The 23,873-nt window shown below is 43.3% G+C and overlaps 1 protein-coding gene across 9 annotated transcripts in view; it reads right to left on the reverse strand.

The window, feature by feature from the left end:
• Positions 1-403: 403 nt before the first annotated feature.
• The window catches only part of SMG7 (SMG7 nonsense mediated mRNA decay factor), a 54,330-nt gene continuing 30,860 nt past the window's right edge, over positions 404-23,873 (reverse strand). For 6 of the 9 annotated variants that reach the window (XM_054211414.1, XM_054211419.1, XM_054211415.1 and 3 more), the window contains 15 exons: positions 22,150-22,312; positions 21,167-21,323; positions 18,217-18,287; positions 17,840-17,900; positions 17,005-17,124; positions 16,087-16,522; positions 12,230-12,374; positions 10,645-11,033; positions 9,534-9,899; positions 7,862-8,011; positions 5,628-5,708; positions 4,850-5,009; positions 3,322-3,492; positions 3,071-3,222; positions 404-2,558 (listed from right to left, as the gene is read on the reverse strand). In XM_054211414.1, the coding sequence (XP_054067389.1) occupies positions 2,445-2,558; positions 3,071-3,222; positions 3,322-3,492; positions 4,850-5,009; positions 5,628-5,708; positions 7,862-8,011; positions 9,534-9,899; positions 10,645-11,033; positions 12,230-12,374; positions 16,087-16,522; positions 17,005-17,124; positions 17,840-17,900; positions 18,217-18,287; positions 21,167-21,323; positions 22,150-22,312 (2,736 nt within the window). In that variant the 3' untranslated portion in view covers positions 404-2,444. The remainder of the gene's footprint in view (positions 2,559-3,070; positions 3,223-3,321; positions 3,493-4,849; positions 5,010-5,627; positions 5,709-7,861; positions 8,012-9,533; positions 9,900-10,644; positions 11,034-12,229; positions 12,375-16,086; positions 16,523-17,004; positions 17,125-17,839; positions 17,901-18,216; positions 18,288-21,166; positions 21,324-22,149; positions 22,313-23,873) is intronic. The other 3 variants (XM_054211421.1, XM_054211420.1, XM_054211422.1) reach the window with 3 other exon arrangements.

Below are 23,873 nucleotides of genomic sequence, written 5' to 3' on the forward strand. Positions count from 1 at the left end.
ATTTGGAATGTGTTCAGAAACTGTCTGCAGGCAGCCAACGTCCTGATTTACAGGCAGGTCAAGGGCAGAAGGATCCGTCTCCTCCAGCTCCCACTGCCTCCGCTCTACCAGGCTCAAGTACTCCAGCCTGCAGCTGAGGGAGAGCTTTGCAAGCTACCCCCGTCCCAGATTTTTGGTTCAGTACCTAAAACACACTGCACACAGGCAGCACAAAACCACAAGCCAACTACCTGCACTGAGCCCAAGCCAGAATCTCTGTGATTTATTTAGTTCTCTTTCAAATAGAAAAAAAAAAATTTTTTTAAATTGATTTTAAACCTTCTCCCGATTTATCCAGAAAAATAACATATTTTTTGAAAGCCTGCTGCTGAGTTACACAGGAAATAAACACGACACACAGACCTGGATGGAGAGAACATGGTTTAATTAAAGGCAAAGCTGATTTCAGCAGCTGCAGTTCTTGCACAGACAGACAAAAAACACAAAAAAAGCTTACGACACAAACCAGTTTCTGTTGGGGGCCCCTTCCCTCGCTCCCCCAGGCATCGGAGGGCAGAAGGGCAGTCCCAGCCGAGCGTCGGACGCATTCCCGAGGCCAGATGCTCATGCACAAGTGGAATGGTGCAGCTGGGACCCTGGAACTGCCGGGAGTGAGGTGGCAAACCTGGTTAGCTCGTCTGGGGTGCAAGAGCCAGCGACAGTTCAAACACCGGAATGTGGCAGCTGCCTGGGCACACAGCTCCATACACCAACTGGGAGGGCTGGAAAGCAGTACAGAGGAGTTTGGTTCATATTACCACTGGGCAGGAACTTCGCTGTTTGGACTCTTTGAAGGAAACACAGCTTCAAAATGCAACAAAGACAGTCGGTGTTGCTAAGGTGGAGGTCCCGGGGGAGCTGCTCACGCCCCCGGGCGGGCATCGTGTCTCCTCCCTCTTCCCTTTTTGTATTTTTTGGGGCTGCCCAGGCTCCAGTGTCACTTCGGCTCCTGCATGTGCTTTGCTCTGCAGCTGACTTCCAGCTCAGAGAACCTGAATCTTCACACAACCCCCTACTGCTGAACACAGCAAATGGACATCGAGATTGTTTCCGTAACTTCCCTGGGAAACCTAACCAAAATGCCATCTTTTTCTTTAACCAAGTTTCCAGTCTTCCTTCCCCCTAATAAATAGAAAATAAAACGTCTTCCTTTTCCCTTCTGCACCTTTTCATCTATGAACAGTACTATGCTTTCTTCCGCGAGCAGGTCTCACGCGCATGTCCATGGCTGCCTTGAATTTCATTCTGGAACGGAAAGTCTGGGGCTGCAGCTGGGGGCGGGGGGCACGGGGGGGACGGGTTTCTGCAGAGCTGATGTGTGCCTGCAGGGGTGCGTACGCTCCGCACCGTCCAGGCTGACTGGAGGTTTTACCCAGCCCTGCTAGACCCCTGATTATTTTCTGTGAGATGTCGCACGTCGGTAATGAAAACTACTAGCGTCCAGCGAAGATGGAAGGATGGAGAGAGAAAGAAAAAAAAAACCAACCAAAACCCATTGAAAGCTTTCTACCTACCTATTAAAATGAGTCAGGCTGTGAATGCACAGACTAGCCTGCCCTTCGTGGGGCTAGCCACTATGCTACAGTAAAATGTACAGGAATCGAACATTAATTTAAAACCCCATAGCAGTTAACTTGCTCGTCCAGCAGAGTGCTGCAATGCCCCGCATCACCGATTATAGCTCAAACACCTACTGAAAGGAGGGCATTTCATGCTGGAGTCTCTAACCCACCCTGGGGCTGGACAAAGCCTTTGGGTGAAAGGTGAAGTGGTGTCGAGTGCCAGACTCTCCTTTATGAAACTCCTTCGCTAGCCCAGGAGCTAGAGCCCCACCTCGCCACCATCCACCTCTGACCCGAGCAGCAGCTGGGGCTTTCATTGCTACACACTGACTACGAAGCACGTCTGTGTACGGAAGAATTCAGTGTGATCTTACTACTGAGATAGTAATAAAGATGTTTAGGAGTAATTTCAACTACATTCTCAGTCAGCAAAGCAATCATTAATGGATTCCCATTTTATCTCCCCAAAGAGAGGAAAAGGATTGAGAAGTTCTCATTGGCTTCTCCCATCTGCCCTTCGTTCTCAGCTTTTACTTCCCATGTGGCTGGGGACATGCACGATGGAGAAGGTGAGAGGCGGTGATATCGGGTTACTGAGTGAGACAAACAGCAGTTCCTCTCTCCCTCCAAAGGGCCCGGGGATGGGAGAGTTCCTGATGTTGTTTTTCTTGCACTGCAGTCGTTTTGTGCACACTCAGTGGGTTGGTGGAGCACTTACGCCCTCCTGACAGCAAGGAACAGAAGAGAGGGCTGCCACCTGCACAGGACTGTGTGGGCCAGTCCTGCAAACCCAACATGCCATGGTTTATGGAGCCTTCGTTTGCAAGGGTTGCCACCTCTGTCTCAATGCGGCGGGTTCATGGCGCCTTGTCCGCGTTGCTGCTTCTGCTTCTGCTGCATTAACAGCTGCTCCAGGGCTGAGGGTCCAGGGTGCATCATGGAACTGGACCAGATGGACTAAAAACAAACAGCCAATGCTAGCACCTCCTGGCCTTACACAGCCCCCACTCAGAGATGAGAACGCAGAGACAGTTGTCTATATTCTCCCTCCTCTCTTTATCACTCATACCTGGCTTATCATGAAAGTTATTCAGGCTTCAAAGAAGGCCTTCTAAACAGAGGCTCCCTGGAAGAAGCTTATCCTCCTCCAGAATCCTCATTACCATGAAAATTCATCCCACATTAACGATTACTAATTTTAGACTAGTCAAAGCAAACGTTAGAATTTCTTCCAGTTCTGCCAGCCTGGTCTTGTTCCGCAAAACATTCTAGAACAGCGAGAACTGGAAAACTGTGACATCTTCCAGCACTGGTCACACCTCCCACATTGCCAGTGTAAGTGAATCTGCAGGAAAAACCTTCGGCTTCTGACACTGAACTCTGACACTTGCAATAGGCTAACGCCCATCACCGGATCTTCCGGCCCCACAGACAAGCACCCATTCCTGAGCAGCTTCAGACAAACATACCTTCAGGCTCTCCATAAGCACAGCTGAGGAGTCCTCCATAGCGGGAGGGCCTTGGGCTGCCCAGGTGCCACTGGGAGCACTGGGCTGGTGCCAGCTGCTCTCTGAAGATGACGACGTTGCTGGGAGATAGTCCAGACCAAACCCTCCCATTGCTAAAATGGAAGAAAGACAAGTTCAAAGGAATCTAGCAAAACCACTGAGAAACAAATGCCATCAGCTGGCTTCACTCAAAGCTGGGACCCAGCACTTGCCTGGCTTATCTGTTTTCCAGCGGTCTGCGACTCTCCTGTCTCTGTTGTCTGGAGTCCCAATGGGTCCAAAGTTGGAGAAGGGAACAGAATTGTGGTTATGGGTTGGAGGGGAGCTTGGCAAGCTGCTGGGGTTGGAGGAGTGAGGCGACTGGCTGGCTGGTGTCGAATGATCTGATGATTACAAAGCAAGAGGAAAAAGGTCAACAGAAACAGCAGGAACCTCCCAATTTTCAATTTCTTAATGCTGCTGCAAATTCTGCCATCACCCAGTTTCCTCCAATGCTCAAGGTAAGTTTTTATTCCCTCCATTACAAGAGCGTAACGCAAATTCCTAAGTTCCAAGTGAAAATTTTTGTGCATATACAAGAACAGAATGACTGTGTTTAAGGCACACGTGTGCCTACCAGAAAAAACCGAACACCAGGAAACCTCAAGAGGGCTGGCTAGCCAAAGAGAGTTCTCTCCATGTTTCTTGAAGAACTTTTCTCAAACAAAAAAAAACCGCCATACCTGTCTCCAAGCTTGACAAACCAATTAAAAAAAAAAATGACATTAGACCTTGAGGAGTTTGCAAGTTTACAACTCCAACTCCCAAGTCCGTGAATGTTTTACGCTTTTATGAGCCTTAAAGCAATTCAGACCAGAACCCAATACCGAGCAAAAGGAGAGCAAGCTTGGAAAAGCCTATCTGCAGCAGGAGAGCACGCTGCCTGAAGACACCACAGCATGGCAGGGTGGCAGGAGACTACGTGGTCTTGAACAAAGAGATGAAGGGAGAGAAAGCTGAAATCCTGTGAGCCATAAACCCTGCTAGGATAAAAGCACTTTGCAGCTCCTTCCATTTCACCCACAGCGGTTATTCCTGGTTGGTGGTAAAAGTCTCTGTGCAACCAAAAATCTCATCCAGTGCAGATGTTATTTAAAATCCACTAATTTCTTAAATTCAACTAATTCCTCCCATCACACTCTTCTGGATTTTTACTGAGAATAAAATCAGGACATAATAGTTATGTTTTATGACTTTAAGATAATTACTTAGGAAGAAGCTGGTTTGCTTCGTAGGCTGCTTAAGAGTAAAAAACAAACAAACCAAAACCCAAGAACACTGTCATATTTTTCTTCACAGTCTTCAGTCATACAGTTTCTTTCTCTTTCAAATATCGATTGTGAAATCCAATTCTTCCTGCTTTTTCCAAAGAAGCAACACAAAGTATATGGCTGTAGGGTGAAGCCCTACACCCAAATGCTTATCAGGAATCTAAGTCAAAGGGATTTCAGGATTTAACACCTCCTACATCTTTTATCCTTCTCAACTACTTCAATTAAAATCCAGGTTCTTATGCTACATTTATTACAGAATCCCCTCATATTTCTGAGGATATATAAAGAAAAACAAACAGAAAGATTCAGACATCTTGTCAAGCAGGTATTTTTTTTAATTTCCAGTTACGTTTAACTTGCAGTAGGTACAGAATTAACTCAAATCCTCTTAAATCACTAGACAACAGAAAAATCATAGTGGGATTACCTGAGCTGGCTGGAAGGGATGGAGACCACGGAGTCCCTTCAAAGAGAGAATATAGTGAAGTCTCCTGATGGGCAACTGAAGGGGTGACTTCTGTTTTTGTGCTGGTATTCATGTTTTTCCCATATACCTCATTGAACATGCTGTTATTTGGATATCTTTCCTGCAAAAAAATGAATTTAAGAGTTTAGGTGTTGGATTTATTTCAAACACTGAGACTGTACAAAGGAAGCAATGTTAGATCAAAATATTTTCCTAACTCCTTTTTCACTCCCCAGCCCCCTCTCCTCTGACCATTTTGTTTAACATGAAGTAAGTCCATCCATTCTGAATCAGAACAGGTTTCTCATGGCTGGACTGCAAAGCTTTCCAAAAAAAAATCTTTAAATTCCCAGTGCTCAAAAAAATTGTATCAAGACCTTGCTCAGTTCTCTGGAAGAGCAGTGGTAATCCATTGCTCAGGAATAAAAACCTACGCACGATAACACTTGGAGAGGCACCGTTTCAGTCAACTCCACAATTCTACTAAGAGCAAGTGGCCCATCAACTCAGCAATATTCAACAGTACATCTGCAGAACTATAGCTAGGATGCATTTGGGAAGACAACTGATAAAGGCAAAGATAATCTTGCTGATATAGACTGAAATTAGACACCCATATGGATTTCTTTCAGGTTTTCCATTGGTTTGTACTTAAGGATATCCCCATACTTCTGCCACGTTACCTAGTTTAATGGCAAGCTCAAACAGCAAAGAGCCACAGAGTCTGGTCCTCACTTACCTGATTAAGAGAAAAGCCACTGAGGGACAGGAAAGACGATGACTGAGACATCAATTCCGATGGTTTTTCCAGCAGGGACTTCTTCAGAAACCAAAAAGGGAAAAAGCAGTTAGTGTTCAGCGTAGTGAGCAGGAGGAAAGTACACTATCAGAAACTGCCAAGGTTTTTTTGGTCACATTTAAAGCCTTCCTTGTATTTTAGCTCCAGTTTTTTTACCTTGGAGGACAGGGGGAGCAAACTAAAAGCCAGAAAACCAGTAGTTTCCCTACTAAGTGTAATAAATATCTAAAAAAAAAGAAAAAAAAAAGAAAATCAACAGTCATGACAGCTGGGAGTCTCAGACAAACCCAACTGCCAGAACAGCTTTGCAAATCGTAAGCATAATACTCTGTCTGATACATCTAGAGAGAAGATTCCTGCCAAAACCCCCCTCTGGTTGTGTACAATCTTGTACAAATGAGACAGGATCCTTCCCAGCAATCACAGGACTCCTTCAAACATGATTAGACTCTTGTATGTTGCTAATGACAGAATATTTCTTGGTTTTGAGAGCATCCCTGCTATACAGACATTCTTAGACAGTGAGGGCAGCCAAGTGCTGTGATTTTTTTAATTGTGTTAAACAGTCCAAGTTTCATTTAATGCTCTCCATTTTCATTATAAATGACTATAGAGAAGAAGAAAAAAAACCTCCAGTGTTTATAACAGTGGTTCCAAAACTCCCCTGGGGGTCCATTGTTAAGATACTATGGACCAAAACTTTTTTTCATCATCTACGTCACCCTCTCTCATACAGTTGTTATTTCCAGCATAATATTTCTCAGCTTTCTCTTTGGTTCTTACTATGATTAAGCAGTGAAAAATAGTCTCTGACACAAGCCTATTTAGGGACAAAATAGGATCAGTTATCATTCATGCAGAAAACAAAGAAAACTTATAAAGCTTGACTGGTGGACAACAAACACCACCACCAAACTTAGGATCAGGATGACCAAGCCATAGGACTGGTGAAGCCATAAGTAAAACTGTGTGTGATCCAAAATGAAAGCTGTAGTCTTGTTCCAAATATAAGCCCTCTTGCGCTCATACCAGCTCAGCATGTCAGATGTTTTTAAATGTATTGTTCAAACAACAACAACTTGAGCTAGCGTCCCTCTCAAACGTGATCTCAATATCTGGAATATCTTTGCTTTTATCCTGTAAACTTAAGACAAACAGCCTCATTTTTGGCAAGCAGCTCCTAGCTTGTTAGATTTTCAAAGTGACAACTCATTACTTTGAAAGCACATTTTAAAAGGCAGACAAAATTCACACTCTGCATATCCACACAGCTTGCACCGAGAAGAATTTCCTTCCATTTGTCAGCAGACAGCAACTGCAAAAGCTTCAAAGGAAGCTGCTGAAGAAACAGCTATTAGTTTCTTAGTGAGGGTATCTAATGAGACAGAAAGGGGTGTCTGTTTTGCTAGGGGCTCCTTGGGATGGCATGTAAAATTGAGGAATAGACTTAATCAGAGATTTCGAGTAGAGTCACAAATAACTCTTCTTTGTTACTGCTACTGATCTGAAATAGTAGTAGTTAATGAACACGCTTGTAGCCGTACTAGAAAGGCGTACTGCATTTTCAGAGGCAGCTTACAAATTCAGCAGCTCAGACCCTCCAGCCAGTGAACTAGGAAGGTTCTAATACATAACTGTAGAAAAAAAATCTCTCAGTCTGTCAAAAATGACTGTATTTCTATAGGAGTTACTGATTATTTAGCCAGTTGCTTGCAATTTTCTTCCAAAGCCATCTTGTTCTTCTACAATCTCTTCTGCATTTAGTAGGGCATTTTCCCCCTGCCTTTATGTAATTTTTATATGCAGATTGTGGTAAGCCCCACTTGTTCTGGTGAATTCCCACAACTGAACCTTCCACTGTGCTCCCTCTCACCCTTATTACTAACCCCGCACAACTGCGGAAGAGCGAGTGGATTAAACGACGCAGAGTGCATTCTGTGGACTGTGCTTACAAAAACCCCCACTGTTTTTATTTCTGAACAAAATTGCTGGCCTGGATTTGGCCCAAGAGCTATACTGATTGCCTCCGGCTGGTCTGAGCTCTTGCACTAGGTCAAGGGAATTGGACAGGAGGGATCAGGGAGAGAAAGGAATTTCACATTTCTTATAAAATTTCACAGAAGAAAGAGATGCCAGCTAGAGTGAGAAGCAGCAGTATTACGTCAAATACATACAAAGAGGCTTCGTCCAGGAAGAGAGGCGAGAGGCCCCAGTAGAGCTGGGTAAAGATCAGGAGGATTAGAGAAAATCAGCTCTTCCTCCTCCTCCAAGGCAGCCAGACTCTTTAACAGGTCCGGAGGAAGCAGAGGGGAGCTCTTGGGGTCCTAGTGACAGAAATGAGCACAGTGAGACAACAGAAGGCAGAAAGGGGAACAGCAAGAGACAGAGAGGAGAGAAAACAGCATGAGAAAGGCGGAAGACGGCATGCAGAAGTGCAAGGGGAGAAAGCGATGCAGCAAAAGTGTGTCAAGGTACGCAGAGAGAAAGTGCTGAGCAGAAAATAAAACTAACATCGTGGCCTAACACGTACTGGGAGGAGCACTGCATCATCAAAATGATGGGCAGCTAGTTTTAATTAGCAGAGCATGTGCTTCCCATTGCAATTCATGACAAATACTGAACTTGTTTTCACATTCACGGACAAGGAACATGAAATCTTACAGTTATTCTTCTACAGATGACCTGTGAGTAATTTAGGTTTCAAGTAGAACTGAGTTTGCGTCTTCTTTCCTCCTCTATTTGCGAGAGTTTAAATCCCATGAAACTTACTTCCACTGCTAACAGCTGCTACACCAAGGTACAGCTGACCAGACCGCTGGACTAAGAAACCCTGCAAAGTGCTGGTCAAAGTTGACATCTAGAAGTTTGTGAGGGATGCTGAAAACACAAGCATCACAGGCACAGCTTCTGTCCGTACTGCACTGTGCTTGCAACAAGGCACGGTTTCCCTTTTAGGGACAAGAACAAGGCTTTGACCCCATCTCCATCTATAAACCACAACCTGACACCAGGGTAGAGGCAGACTCCTGTATATTGTCTGGCTTTTCTCTCTGAAGGATAAGCCAAGTGATCTCAGCCAACCTCCTGAAAATCCTGAGTGCATTTACAGAGGCGTATCTGGCCAAAGGTTTAAAGAGGCCTCTGTTTAAGTTTCCGTATAAACATCACCAAAGCACTCACAGACAACTCCAGGACTGTTAATAAATAACAAAGATTGCAGGTTTTATAAGCAGCAACATGAAGCACAACTGCATGAACAGAAGCAAAGTATTCCATTAGTGCAACCAAGAGCTAAGTAAGTCATTCAGCTCTCACTGCGTGGTGGGATTTGCAGAATAAAAAAAAATATCTGTCCAAGACAAGACTGCTCCTACCATCTTCAGTTTCTAGCCTCAACCTGACTACTGCCACCTCAGCCATTCAACACACTTGAGATGATAAATGCGTGTTAAGTTTTCATCTAAAGGGTGATAATTCAACTGCTATTATTTGGATGGCTTTTATGGTTTTTATCAGTTGCCACACAAGAGTTTTCCCCAAAACTATCAGCTGCCATGTTTCTTGACCTGGCAGACACAGTACAGAGATCAATGTCACATCTACACTGAACAAGACTGATAACTACTTGAAACCAAATCCTCATGAGCCGGATCCCACACACAGACAAAGCGGAGAATTCATCACCGTTTGCTGGAATCCCACTTACTGATACCCTGCTGCCTACTAAATAAGCTCACGTTGACTTGCTTGGGGCTACAGGGCATTCCTGAAATGGGGAAAACTCCCAGAGTTGTCAGGAATATCAGAGCCTCATTGGTTTTCACCACTTACAGCATGGATCTTTACCTCAAAGGTCATCCTGGAGACAGCATCCTGCTCCGGGCGGAAGACTCCTTGCCGTTTTCCCCTGCGGTCCATGTTAGACTGCTGTGCCATCACCCTGTTGTCAGCCATGCCATAGGAAGAGTCCCAGTAATATTCTGGCACCTTGACTTCTGAGGGGTTTTGGTTATATGGCTCCATTGGGAAAGGCTTCATTTTTTTCTCCAAAGGTTGCTGTTGCATCACGGGTGGCTGTAATGACTGTTCAAATAATTTTAGAGGGTCCTGGGCCTGCAGGTAATAGGACTGCTTTACAGGCATGATCTTCCCCAGCGAGCCTTGGACTTGAGCCGGGTTCCAGAGCTGCTTTGATGAGTCTGTCTGCGGATACTGAGACAGAGACACACAATTTCACCAGTAGGTATGAACAATTAATATTAACTGAATGCCCAAGACCATTTAAATTATTGATCTGGCTCCTTGTTATAGACATTTCCATATGATTTGCTACATTATTCACCAAAATGCACAGTCTTGACAGGCACCTAGTAGTACTCCCTAGTCAAGCTTTATACCAACAGCCAAGTATAATCCTTACTCTAACCCAGTACCTTATAAACACCTTTACTAAGGTACTGAGCCAGCAGTTTGCTGCCCAGAATACCAGGAGGGTCTCACCATCGAGTCCAGACATGCCAGAAGGGAGATTTCTCCAGCATCTGAGCATAAAACTAAGAGCTGTGAGGAACTGACACTGCAACCCAGTTAGCCAAAAGGAAAGTGCGGGTGAAGGTCAGACTCAGACCTCATTACTCACACAAGAAAACTAGAACTGTCTAAGACAGAAATGCCTGATCAGAAATATCACCTTCACACCTTGTCTATAAACAGAAACACACAGAAAGCAGATGACCACCTTCTCATTCCAGTAGGTACCTTCCCCTCAGTACAGAATCGTACGTTCATACTCACTAAACTTCAGCTCTTTTTCCAAATTTGCCGAGAAGTTCACAGATCAAAACTCCACGCTAAGGTCTTCAATGACAGTTTCGAAAAGGTAATCCAGGAACATAAGTCTTGAATGTTGCCATTTATTTTTAAACAAAGCTTAGTGCATCACATTAGTCCAGTTTACCTGCTGGAATCCGGAGTGGTGTGGTGGGCTCTTCCCCAGGCCCTGGACAGCTTTCGTAGGGGACTGTTGCTGCTGTTGCTGGGCCAGAGCTTGGACCTGTAACTGGCCTGCGGACTGTGCTGTTGCCTGAGCTGGTAAAGATGAGAGGGGTTGCTGGGAAGGGGGTGGCGTTTGCTGAGGTCCCTGGGTCATTGGCCCTGGTCCGGAGGGCCGTTGCTGGCTGTAAGGAATGTGGGACTGTTTCCCACCTTGCACCTGGTTTCCTGCAGGCGAGTGAGCTGTGGGCTGGAGGAAGGTTCCTGGGACAGAAACACCACCTGGGAAGGTGTACCCTGTGCTCATGGAGAAAGCCACAGGAGGGGGGACAACGTAGGTTGGAGGTGGAAACCCTGGAAAAGATAAAAACGCACCTTTAAATGCAATTAGGCAGAGCAGGTAGCTCCCTCCGGAAAACATTTAGTGGTCAGGTTTTTTTTTTCTTCCCATTTTGCTCGTTTAGACCATGAGGACAGGAAGCACCAAGTACAATTTGCATATGTGCACTATAATGTCCTTTCTGACCCCCGCAAGGGGATTCAGAGTTTGCTCTCGACTGTTCTTGCAATATTCCAGGCACTGATAACAGCCAGCCAGGGCAGAATCTGGGCGAGTCACGGATCTCCCACCTCGATCTCCTTCCCGCCCCTTTTTCATCATCATTCTGGGGGTTTTGATGCTTTAACCCCAAAGTTTCCACCCCCTCAAATGCACACTTTTTCAGTGACTAAACTTCTGAAGCAATGGACAGAAGCAATCGATAAGTCTACTGCCTCCTCCCAGAGGACCAGCAGTCTCGGGATCAATTTAGATACAGACAGATGGTAAGCAAACAAACCCTCATATCCAAATCCATCCATCAGATGAATTCCTTTCCTGTAGTTCACACTGAAAAGCCAGGTTTGGAAGGCAAGCTTTAATTGTGTGTCTCACAGGCCAGATTTTATGCTGACTTTGGGACAGGGAAGATGTCTTATATTGAGCAACTACACATAACAGCTGCGGGGAAGATACAGCTTCCAGCGATTTTGTGAGCAAACATGGACAGCGAGGTATGACAGGAACACTCCACAACAAAACGGGAACATGCGATGTGGCACAGCAGCAAATAAGACGACACAAATTACAGCTTGAAACATGAGCACCACTACAAAAGAAACTGAGCTTTAAAGAAGAAAGCAGCGTGACTGATCTTTTGTAATGGAGTCCTGCGCAGAGTGAATGCTTCCTCCTGAGCTAGCAGAAGACCTTGTCATGTTTTGACTAACTACAGAAACAGCTTACTGTGAAGCTCCTTGATCTCACACCCAACTAACCAAGAGGGAAGGTGGCAGATTTCATGACAGACCTTGATTCCAAAGCAAAAGGAATCTAACTTGCCTCGTTTCAGTTCTGCTATGCCCCTTCTTTACTACTTTGTAAGACTCTCAACATGAGAACACATGTTCATTAAAACAGCTCCTACCTTCAGAGGCTGTAACAACCACTCTTACAGGATTTTCTTTGCAGTCAACAGTAAATCACACTTCAAAAGAACAACACAAATTACCTGGCCGGCTAGGAAGGGGAGGGAAGGCTCCTGGATGATGAATGGGGATGAACTGAGAACTGCTGGCCTGACTTGGAGTCTGAGTTACAGGTGTTTTCCTGGCTTCAGACACCGGAGTCTTCCTCATCTCCGTCTGGGATTTCACCTAATGCAGAAGAAAGAAGAAATTAGGTAACTTTCCCTGTAATTACCCACATCATGTCTCAAGCCAAAAAACGAACTCCCAGATTGTCTGAGAGATTATTTTCTTTTCCCTAAGTAATTAGGGGAGGCTTGGAACACGGGAACCCAGTTCCCTCCTCACTGACCTCAGGCAGGTTAACCCTGCCTGTTCTCAGGTCTCACAAAAGCACTGTAAGGATATCTACCCAGGAGACTGCGACGGGCTCCTTCTCTAGCGAGACAGTGGGAAGCGGACATAATAATATCCTCAAACCATACAAAGAACTTACCATGCTGCTCACCTGCAGTGCCTTAAAAACAAAACAAAAAGTGCAGATGCTATTATGCTTCTAGGGCACTGCTTCAACCTAACTCATGCTACTTACCTGCAGCACCTCAAAAACCAAATGCTACCACCTTCTTCCTAGGGAACTCTCTCAGCCTAATCCATACGGTGATTTATGTGCACAAACTCCTACATAATATGAAATTCTCTTGACCGAGAGCATACAAGACAAATAGCAGAAGCGCGTAACCTCTTTCAGTTTACTGTGTAACTGCTGTATGTTCTGTTAAAAGAGCTGCACCAGTTAAAGGCAGAGAGAAGAACATAACGTAATGTTTACCTGATTCTGAGTCTGCTGCGGTCTGGGTCTTCCTGGAGAGGAAGACAGAGGGGAAGACTACTTTCCCTTTCTGTTCAGCTCGGCAGAACTGCCTGGAATGCAAGATGGAGCAGGCAGGAAAAAGACAGCAAGCAAGGAACCCGGGCAACACAGAAAGGGCCCAGGAGCAGACCTGACGCCAAGCCTCAAAGGTGATTGAAAGAAAGGGGTTTTAATCAGGGACCAAATTAAAAAGAATCCAAACCAAACAAACCCAAACGGTGTGGGGTTTATTTCAACATTTAGTGCTGCTGAGTTGAAAGGAGTTAGAGCGCAGGTCTTTTCTGCCAAAATACAGCGGTAAAGGGGTAGATGCATTCAAACGCTTCCTTGAGTTCTTTTTCAAATAAATCTGAATTTCCCCATTTAGAAATTATGGGAGCGTAGTTTATTTTTTTGTGTTTAATTAAAAAAGTAGATTGTAAGACTGGGAGGTTTGGATGTATTTTTGATCTCCCGCTAGAAAAAGTCAGGAGGGAACTCCACCTCAAGGTTCTGGCTGATGCTTAGCACCATCAGTGATGGAGTCCCTGCTCATGCTGCACCTGTTCACTGCCCACTTTTGCCCTTCATCGCATTCTGTATATTCAACTTACATCATGCTGTCCCTTTTCTCTCTACAATGAGCCAAACATTTTTATAACCCATACTGAGATATACGTATTCTTTGATAGCAATGCTGGAGAATTCACTCTTCCTGCCGTGGGAATTCAAAACATGAGCTCCATCTAGTCCATCATAAACTCAGAGCTGCTATAACACATTTCCAAAGGTGGCTTCCAAAAGACCCCCTGCATGATTTATAGTTAACTTTTAAAAGCTAAATAACTAAAATTGATTAATCAAGACAGACAAATTTCAGTTGCCTCCCTGCTTCTGCTTGACCTCACCTCAAAAGTGTCAATACTACTAAATATTTACTCCCTTAGTAGTCCTGAGGGTCCCTACATGGTGCCTGAGAGAATCACCGTTTCATCACAATGACCTCTTAAGAATAGGTTACACCTTGAGTAAGTCTGCATTAAACCTTCCTCGGCACCTAACAGTATTTTCCCTACAGAGCAGACACTCAACTTATGCCACACTTTCATGACCCTGTCTGAGCGCGCAAGTTTTCCACTTCTCTGTGAAAGAGGACTAATTACTTCCATGTAACATTCTTAACGTTTTTGCTAAGTAGGAGCTGCAACATTTCTAGCGTTTAGGCTTTTGAAGGCAATGAACCACAGAGGAGATAAAGCCTGAAATCTCCAGGAAAGCCAAAGCAGAGCACTAACAGACCACCAATCGGTACAAAACCTGCACTGGTTTCTCAGCAAGGGGGAAGGAAACTCCCCATATTCTGGAGTAGGTCCGGATAAATAAGTCCACTGAACTGTGTAAAACAAAAGGCATTTCATTGGAAGAGTTGCCATAACAAATATAGCTGATGGAACTAAAAAGTCAAAATTAACTTCTATTCAACAAGAGATGAAGAGTGACCAAGCACATCAGAACAGATTCCGCTACAGCTGGGTTTGAAATAAGTTCTTCCTGGGTTTGTTATCTCTTAAGACTAAGACAAGCAAATTTCTGATACATCAACTGAGTTAAAATTAAAATATCTTCTCTATCCAAAAACTACACATACTTCTCAGAAGATCCAGTGGGTTTTATCAGCCTCAAGTCCTTATTTTGCAAGACAGGGGCACGAACACTGAAACTGGAAGTTGTGCTCAGGCCTGCAACTGCATTCCAGATGTGTTCAACAAATAAATACGAAACCTGCCATTCTAACTCACCTATATTGGTTTTCAGATACCAGCATCTTGTTCGGGGACTCACAAATGATTGCCACATGGTTTCTGTCGACTACTCCCCTCTACCCTCCTGGGTAGGAACCCCCGCAAAACCAACTGAATAACACTGCCAGTTCATCTTCCATTTCATAACAATGGTGTTTCATAGAAGTAATCAGGAGGAGAACAAGAAAAATGATCCAGGGGTCCTAACAACACAAGCTGGAAAGACTGAAAGGGCTGGTTTGTCTAGCCTAGGGAAAATAAGACCTCAATTACACAGGCCTTCAGAGCAGTTCCAAAGCGGAAGAATTAAGTTATTCTGTGGACCTGCCCTGGGAAGCAGTAATAGTCTTACACAGAGGCAAGGGAGATCAAGTGCATTAAGAAATAATTTCCACTTGCAAGAACAGTGCAGTTTCTCTTGGAAAATAATAGAGTCTCCATCGCTATCATTAAATGCTTCCAGACGCCATCAGGGAACGACTGAGATGCAGCCAAACTATCCAGGTAAAGATCAGATCAAGCCTGAAACTCTACACCCTTATTTACTACAACTCAATGGAAGTCAGACTACTATATTCACTATCTACTTACGAGGTCAGCATTTTTGTACTTAATGCTCACAGAAATAGGGGGAAAAAGCATGCCTCAAAAACATGACTGAGAAAAGAGCAGCTGGTATGAAAACTAACAATTCTGAGCAAGCACCTGAGCACAGAATTACGGTTTAAGTGTGGTGTGGCTTTCCTTACTTCCACCGAGGGACACCTGACTGCACGCACAGTACACAGCATCCTACTCCACAGAAATGACCGGGTGCTTTTGTGATGCGTTTGATTTATTGAATGTGTCAACCGAACCAAAAATGCAGAGTACCCAGTTCCTTCACAACAGCCTGAGAGCACGACTAAGACCTGGCCACATGAACTGCCCTGGTAGCACAAATAATTTGTGGAACAACAGGTAGAAGTTTGCTTTCAAGGTAGTTAACACAACAAAATCACCTTTCATTGCTCCCTACCTTTTCCTCCCCAACAAATTGAGACAGCATCAAGGAAAAGGGCAGAGACCCAAAGATCACAAATACCTCGTCTTTGAGACAGATGTTTTTCTATTTTTTGTGCATTAGCTGTACCTGCGGGGCCTACAGTGAGACCTCAACTTTACTGTACTCTATACAAGCAGCAGCGGCCCTGACACAAACATCGTACTGCCTAAGATGCAGTATCCCTTTGATCTAAAGGCTTACCTGAACTGCCACGTTCTGCTTTCCTGCTTCCTGCATCTTATCCAAGCCGCATTTCTTGGTCTCATTCTTTCTTTTATTGTTATCCTTCTTTCCATCGTTCTTATTGGCTACTATTCCTTTGCTATAGTCCCGTCTTTCCCTACCTACATCTTTAGGGGGATAGATTCGCCCTTGCTCTCTGTTAATTTCCCGTGGCTTGATGTTCTCTTTGAACGTGACCATTGGTTTTTCTCCTGCATCACAGTTGTTGTTCAGGCTTCTGCCAGAGGACAGAACTGATTTGAGTCCAGGGCTCCCATCTGTAGATAGTGGCTCTGCAATAGATGTTTCCTGCAAGGCGAGACTCTCTTTGGCTTCACTAGGGTCCTCTAGTAACAATTCTGGGATTTCCGTCAAAAACAACAGCTTTCCTACTTCATTTTCACACTGAATCAACCTGAAAAAGACAGAAAGGAATTGAAAAGCACGTCGGAATAGTTTTCCACAGGGTAACCCACTTCCCCAAATTACAAAGGCAGAAAGTCAACATATGCACCACGCACCTCTTCACCCCAACAACAAGATGATGTCACATCACATGTCCCAGCTAAGGGCATTCTCTAGCAGGACATAACCTCACATGCTAACACTCTTGCTACCACTTCAAATACTGTTTTCCTCTTAGCTGTGCTGCAGTATCACTAAAAAGGACTCAGACATGATGCTTTACTCCAGATACATTCCCTATCATGATTAGTCTATGAAGCACTGGCATGCTGACCCACAGAACATGTTACCAGCGCTGTCAGCATCTTCCATTCATGTTATATCTAATTGCTGTGTCAAATAGTGAGAAAAATAAAGCTCAACTGTGTGTGGCCCCTGTGTTACCTAATCTTACAGAAGCAACTCAAACACACAGATGCTACTTGCAGTTACCTCGGCTGGTTATCAGCAATCCATTTGCCTGTGAAGATCAGGCGCTGCTGCCGTATCCGACGTTGTTGCCCTTCCTTATCTCCTGTAATTGCCTGGTGGCCTTTGGAAAAATCCAAGTTCCTAGTATTGACATAAGAGAGGGGATGATATTAATTAGACAGTTAGCCTCTGCAACATCATATTTCTTTAGAAATACAACGGGGTCAGCATTCCTCTATTATAAACTGTGAAATTTCATCAGATCCTATTTAAAACATGTCAGTTATGGACATCTGATTTACAGATGCAATTCTCTTCTGGCAAGATGCATCTATATTAAAGGGGTGCCTTTTTTTTATTAAAAAAAAAAAACACAAAAAGACAGAAGTTCATCTGTGTGACAACCAAAAATCACAAAAATAATAGTTGAGTGAATGCATCTAATATTGTTAACATTTGTGCATGACGCTAGGTACAGGGACACCTGTAAATTATGTTAGTTACAGAGACACAGTAAAAACCAGTATAAAAACCAGCAAAGTAAAACCACATCAAGCTGCTTTCATGTAAAAGTATTCCTTTCCTCACTACTTAATTTTTTTCTCTTTCAGTTTACAGAAGAAAAACAAAAAACTCATAAGCAATATTATAGGCTCACTAGTTTCCCCAGAGTTTTACTGAAGATTTACTCAACGGGGACTCAAGTCCCGCACTGCCTATTACAGTTCTTTTGCAAAGGTACCTACAGCAATCCATTCATTAAAAAGTACTCAGAAATAAGATGTTATAGGGAACAGGTCAACGTCTATCAAAGTAGTGACATCAGTGAGAGCAGTTTCCTTCAGCTGTCACCCACCTGAACGAGGGCCTCAGAGCCAAGAATCCTTGCAACTCAAATTCCTCTGGAAGGGGGGTTGCTGTTGAACAGACAGTAAACAATGTAAGGAAAGGATGAATGCATTCAGTACAGTATCATAAGGTGGTACCTCAGCAAGGCTGCTATACATAGTAAAGCCTTTCATTATGCTCAATTGTACTGGTCCACCCTGCAATCTGAGGAGCTCAGGAATGATAAAGCAGGGCAAAGACTGCTCAGCACGAGAAGGGTACGCACTAGTACCAGAAGACAACTTGTTCCCTGTTTGCTCTGCAACTACAATTCCCCACAATGTCAGGAAAAAACCACACGCATCGTTCCCAGTTCTTTACAGCACAGACTAGAAGCATCCTTACCATTGTTATTGGATAGATCTTCTTCATGAGGCTGGAAGCTGTTTAGAAGAGAAATCAGCCAGGGCCATATGCTACAAATCAGAAAACAGACAAACTAAGTGAAAACTACAGAACATGGAATCCATTTGCCTTACCAAGAAAACACTGAACTCTGTCACACAGTCACAGCTTCCATTGACCCTCCGATTCCCAAGAAAAGATAGAGTTTCTGTCAAGTGTCAGGGAAAAGACCACTTTCTTGAAAAAATTAATAACTTTTAAAAGCCAATCTAAAGTTACCAAGGAAGCCAGGCTCTCGCAGCATAACGTTCATTATCCAGCGAGTCAGAAAGCCTGTTCAGAGTTTAACTAGATGAACCTATTGCATGAGCAAATGTTCAGAGCACCTGTTTGCGATTCATGTTTTCCGGTCCAAAGCTGACTGCTCTCAAAGACACAGTAAATTAGTCAGTTGGGAAGCAAAACAATTTATCAAGATACTGCTGTGCAGAAGTACAGAACACTGTACTGTAGCACTGCAACAGTTACCAAGATCTAAGTGAGAGCTGCACTGAGTAAGACCATTAAACTCGAGGTTAACTGCAGTCTCCCTGCCTTGCACTGGCAGTATCAGTACAAGCAACAACTGGAAATTCTTGACAAAGGCCCCGGAGCAATTAATTTAAAAGTCGCAACGATCACTGCATAGGTGGTTAATACTTAACTGCCACCAACAGTCTGCTTTCTCTTATTTTTCACAAGCTCCAACCCAAAAGTCTAAGTATCCTGCTTCTGCTTTAGTGACGGGCATGAAGTCCTTGGAGACAACAGGCAATCTATTCTAAAGCACCCACTGTGCTTCGTGTCAGTGAAATGAACCTCCATCCTCTCTCAGGAAGGCTTTCAGCCATCATCCGGTACCTGGATGGCAGAATGCACCCAAAAGCCTGGGCTCAGCCGCTTTCCTGCTGCCGCAGGCACTGGAAACGTTATGTTCATGCTTATGCTCTACACTAACCTGAGCTCCTTCCCATGACTGACAAGAAAAAAAGGGAGAGTGAGAGTCTGTTGCAACCTACAGTAAACTGCAATCTTCCCATGCAACACTTGAAATAATGAGATTTCCTAATAAGAGATCTCTAAAGAATTAGAGTGATGTAGTGACACATGCAAAAACCTAGACCTAATGTGGCTTCCACAGGGCAGGTTTGGAAGACTCATTTCCGAAGACCACACAGTAGTTTGATATAGTCATTTCCGTGCTTAGTTCTTGCCTTTGGATTCATCTACTTTTCTAGGTAAACACGTTTCCTTCCTATTTTGTATGCTTGTTCGGTTTGGGGTAGGATTAATTACCCACAGGAGAATGATAAGCATAGAGTCGGAACAACTGAATTTTTAAAAAGGAATGAGGATTATTTCTTGAACCAAGAGCACAATTAAGTATGAATTCAGAGTAAGGAAGATTTTTCTATATAAACCAGACATCAGGTTATTAAACGGAGGCCAATAAAGGTGAGTATGTGGATGTGTTGTCTGCGACAAAATGACTTTCATTAGGATCCTCCAATAGAAATAAAAAGAAAACTCTCATCTTACAAATAATGGAGAGGATGGACAACAAATGTAATGGCTACTAATGCCCATTTTGACAAGTCTTAGCAATACTTAACTCTCTTTTCAAGTTCACCTGTGTAATTTACAGCTGTTTGCTGCCCACTTCCAACTTCTTTCTACAATGAGTAACTGGGAACATCATGTTATCACACCACAGACTAAAAACCCAGACATGTTCTTTAAAGAGAACCTGATAGTTTTATGGGCAAAAGGACCTATTCTGGCTAACTTAAAGTATACATTCACACCTGAGGATTTATTTTGATACTGCCTGCATCTCCTCTCTGCAAGGCCTACCTTATATCAAGTAGTAATCTTCTCTATTAAATACTGGTATAAAGTCTTCCTTGAAAACACGCATACAGTAATACTTACTACTGTCTCAAAACAATGTCAACTCTTGTTTTCCTTAATCTCGCCTTCAGAAACTCAGGAATTGAAGTTCTCAAAGCTACAGGACTTTAGGTTTTGCACACATTTGAGCAAGTACTTATTACTTATTTAGCAAACCAAGGTTATAGGGACCCCTGCTTCCCATACATCAACATACAGAAAACGCAAGCCTTGGCTAGATTAGCATCTTACAGCACACACTACCAAGAGAGCGCTGAAACCACTGTGGCACACGGCACAAGAGCAGCTAAGCAAGCTGTTTTCACACTGTTTTTCTTATAGTGGCCATCCTAGGAATACTACTCATCCCACTGCGTAACAGTCACTCCTATCTGAAGAAATCTCTCACAGGTCGGAAACACTTTATTGAATTGCTATAATTCATGACGAGTTACCAGGCTATAAAAAAGCTTGGTGAGTTTTGAACTATTTAAGCCTAAATTTATGAGATTAGAGGCAGAAGTGAAAAATCAGAGCAACAGTCCAGAACTGTAATGCCTGTGCTGACATTTTAAGACCCTCTCTACTAAATTCAATTTAATCCCTGGGTGATGAGCCAGGAAAACTGGGTTCCAGCACTGTCAAGAGATGGCTTAGTGCATGAAATTATGAAAATATTGTCCTGCCACCTACCTCAATAAATGTGAGAAATCTTTACAACAGAGTAGACTAAGGGTACACTCAGTAGTTATGCTCAGGCCAGGCATTAAAAGTAGATCGCTCTGATCTTAAAAAAAAATAGTTACATGCAAACCTAAAGCAAATCAAACAGTGAATTTGCTCATATAGCCCACAAGTCTCATGTTTTGTCTTATGAACTTTTTATAGCACATACATTCTCTAGCATTTTGATGTCTGTAATAGTGAGTTATACGATCACTTTCCCCATTACTAATTTGTGTATCATCAGTTATTATTCCTTTACACAATTAAATGTATCAAAAGAAAGATTAACACTCACTACCGTCTTTCATCAACCACTGCCTCCTGGAAAACACTGGGCCTAAGTTTCAGCCAGTCCATTGAAACCTTCACAGCTGGAAGAGGATACGCAGCCCCAGAGTCCTCCTGGTAGTCATTTTGTAAAGGACACTTGCACAGAACTCCAAGAAAGGACACTAGAAACAGAGCAGGAAAAAAAACAAACACAAACAAACCAAAAAACCCCAAAACAAATGATGCAGGAATGACACCTCAAATTTGACCGAATAACCTCAAACACATACCACCCATAAAACCCAATTTTTAAGAGCTAGTTCTTTAGAACACAGCAGCACAACTACTTAACATTAAAGAAATCCACCAACAGACAAGAATATCCTTTTTTCAATAAAGTTTTCTACCATGAAGCAAAACCTCCGTGGTTTTTTCTGCCCGCTCTCCTTCTTAAGTGTAATGGTAAATCATTTTGGTAAGTTAACAAAATCCAGCGAGACAAGCCTATTACAAAAATATTAACTCATTTATTTATGAGAACTGACCGGCTCAACTATCTGCATTTTATCCCCTTTCCTGGGTCAGCAGGCACAGAAACCCACCGCAGCCAGCTCTGCAGGCAGGCACCAGCGCAGACCCACCACGGCACAACGCTGAGAAACAGTGACCACAGCAGCATGACCATGTGCTTTCAGAACCAACTACAGGCTGGAATCTGGAGAAATTCAGCTATTCAGAAATCTAGGTGTTTACAAACAAGGCCAAGTTGATCACGGGCCAGATGCAGAGCTCTGTAAGGCTCCAAAAGGAGCAAGCCCAGCATTAGTCATCACCACTAGACATAAATCCTGTGTGACCATCTCCTCTCTTAACTTTCTCCCATAACATCCCTTTTCTCATCACTTATCTCACACAACCATTAAGTTAGATGCTGACAGCAAATTACTAATGGATTCCATATAAAAAATGAAAGAGAAATTAAAAAAATTATTAAGTTTTCATACTCACTGAAGAGAGCCAGTAACTGTGTCCAGCAGAGCTGCTCATCCTGGCTGTAGCTGTGCTGCTCCGTTTCATTGCTGAAGTCTCGCAGGTGATGGAGTTGAAACAGATTGATAACAGTAATATGTACTAACTGTTGAGAATTGAAGGCCTTTTGGAATAACAACCTCTGCAACGGAGACACACGTACAATGGATGTATTTTTATACAGTAAAGCATACACTGGAAAGGATTAGTACTTGCTTCTTCACTGCTTGACTAATGCTTCTGCCCTCAAGGCAACATTCATTCTAGATTTTATTTTCAGGTCATCCCTATTAGCACAGCACTGGGCTTCCCAGAAGGACATGGTAAGCTCAAGGTTTCTGCTCGGACACCAACTCATACACACAACGTATCAACTCCCATGGATATGGTTGTCTTTAAGAGCGAGTGTAACTTTAATGTGCAATGACAGCATTGCAACCCAACTGCAAAAAATCAGAGACATCTATATCCACTGTGTTTTTCAGTCTTTCAAAGAAACAGCAAGGAGAAGGTGACATTTTAAAAAAAAGACCCCAGGAAAATTTAACTACTGTGTGGTTATGTATTAAAGACTAATTCCACATCTGACTTCACAAGTCATGGAATGCCATGGTGAACTAAAATAGAGTGAGCTATTTACAAACGCATTTCAGTAACTATGCTGTAAAAGACACCTTTCTCAGAACAGGAAAAGAAGCTTCAATGCTTTTTTTTTTTGAAGCACTGTGAAAAAAAGGAGATATTCTAAACCGCAACAAGCTTCTCTTCAGACACAACAGTGAGGGAGGCAAGTGGATAAACCAGGGTAAGCATCAGGAAGAGGTCTGAGCTCCATGTTCACCCCTGATTTTTAGCTAAGGGCATGAAGCACTCTATAGCCAGCACCTCAAGCTGGCAGAGCTGCCAATGGCAGTCGTGGGCCTGGCTGGACCCTCAGAACCCCGCCACTGCTCTCCTCAGCCCTGCAGTTACAGTGATTACCCACCACATAGCCGATTTCACATCTACAGCCAACCCATTTAACTCAGAAGAGTTGCCCTCTAGTAAATTAAGCCTTACGTCATGTAATATAAACAAAAGAGTAATCTAAGCCACAAAGCAGGGCTCAATTAGCTCTCTCAAGACCCTGGATCAGTTCAGAAAAATAAGACCGTTCCACATGCCTGAGCAATGCTCATAATTATTGATTATAAGCACTGTGGAAAAAGCCATACTTGTTCAACAGCCAACATCACACACAAAAAGAGAAATAAAATTAAATTTTGAAACAGTGTTCAAGCAGCTCACATTCAAAGCTAATACAATTCACAAGTTTTGTGGTTTTTTTTAATTTATGTTGAAGACAGTTTGGACCCAGTTGCAGCAGCCCAATTCAATGCAAAAAGACACTGTAAAGAACATTTGTGATTCCTTATATTGCTAAGAACACCTTCCCTTTCTTAACTTAGAAAAGCATCGACTGCTCTGAATGTATCCATACTGCATTTTCCACAAGTGAAGGTGCTGAAGCAGAGCAGTTTCCAAAAGGCACCTAACAGTTAATAGATGCACTCTTTGAAACTTTACTACCCTGTATAAATACCTTACAAAATTCTCTGTTTCAATCTTTGCTACATTGTCCAACTTAACGAGCTGGCTACATAATTAATGGGTACTCCTGGATTTTCCAGAGGAAACATCTTCTGAATAGTTCTAGTTTACAT

Source organism: Rissa tridactyla, chromosome 8 (genome assembly GCF_028500815.1).
Source record: "Rissa tridactyla isolate bRisTri1 chromosome 8, bRisTri1.patW.cur.20221130, whole genome shotgun sequence".
Lineage (NCBI taxonomy): Eukaryota > Metazoa > Chordata > Aves > Charadriiformes > Laridae > Rissa > Rissa tridactyla.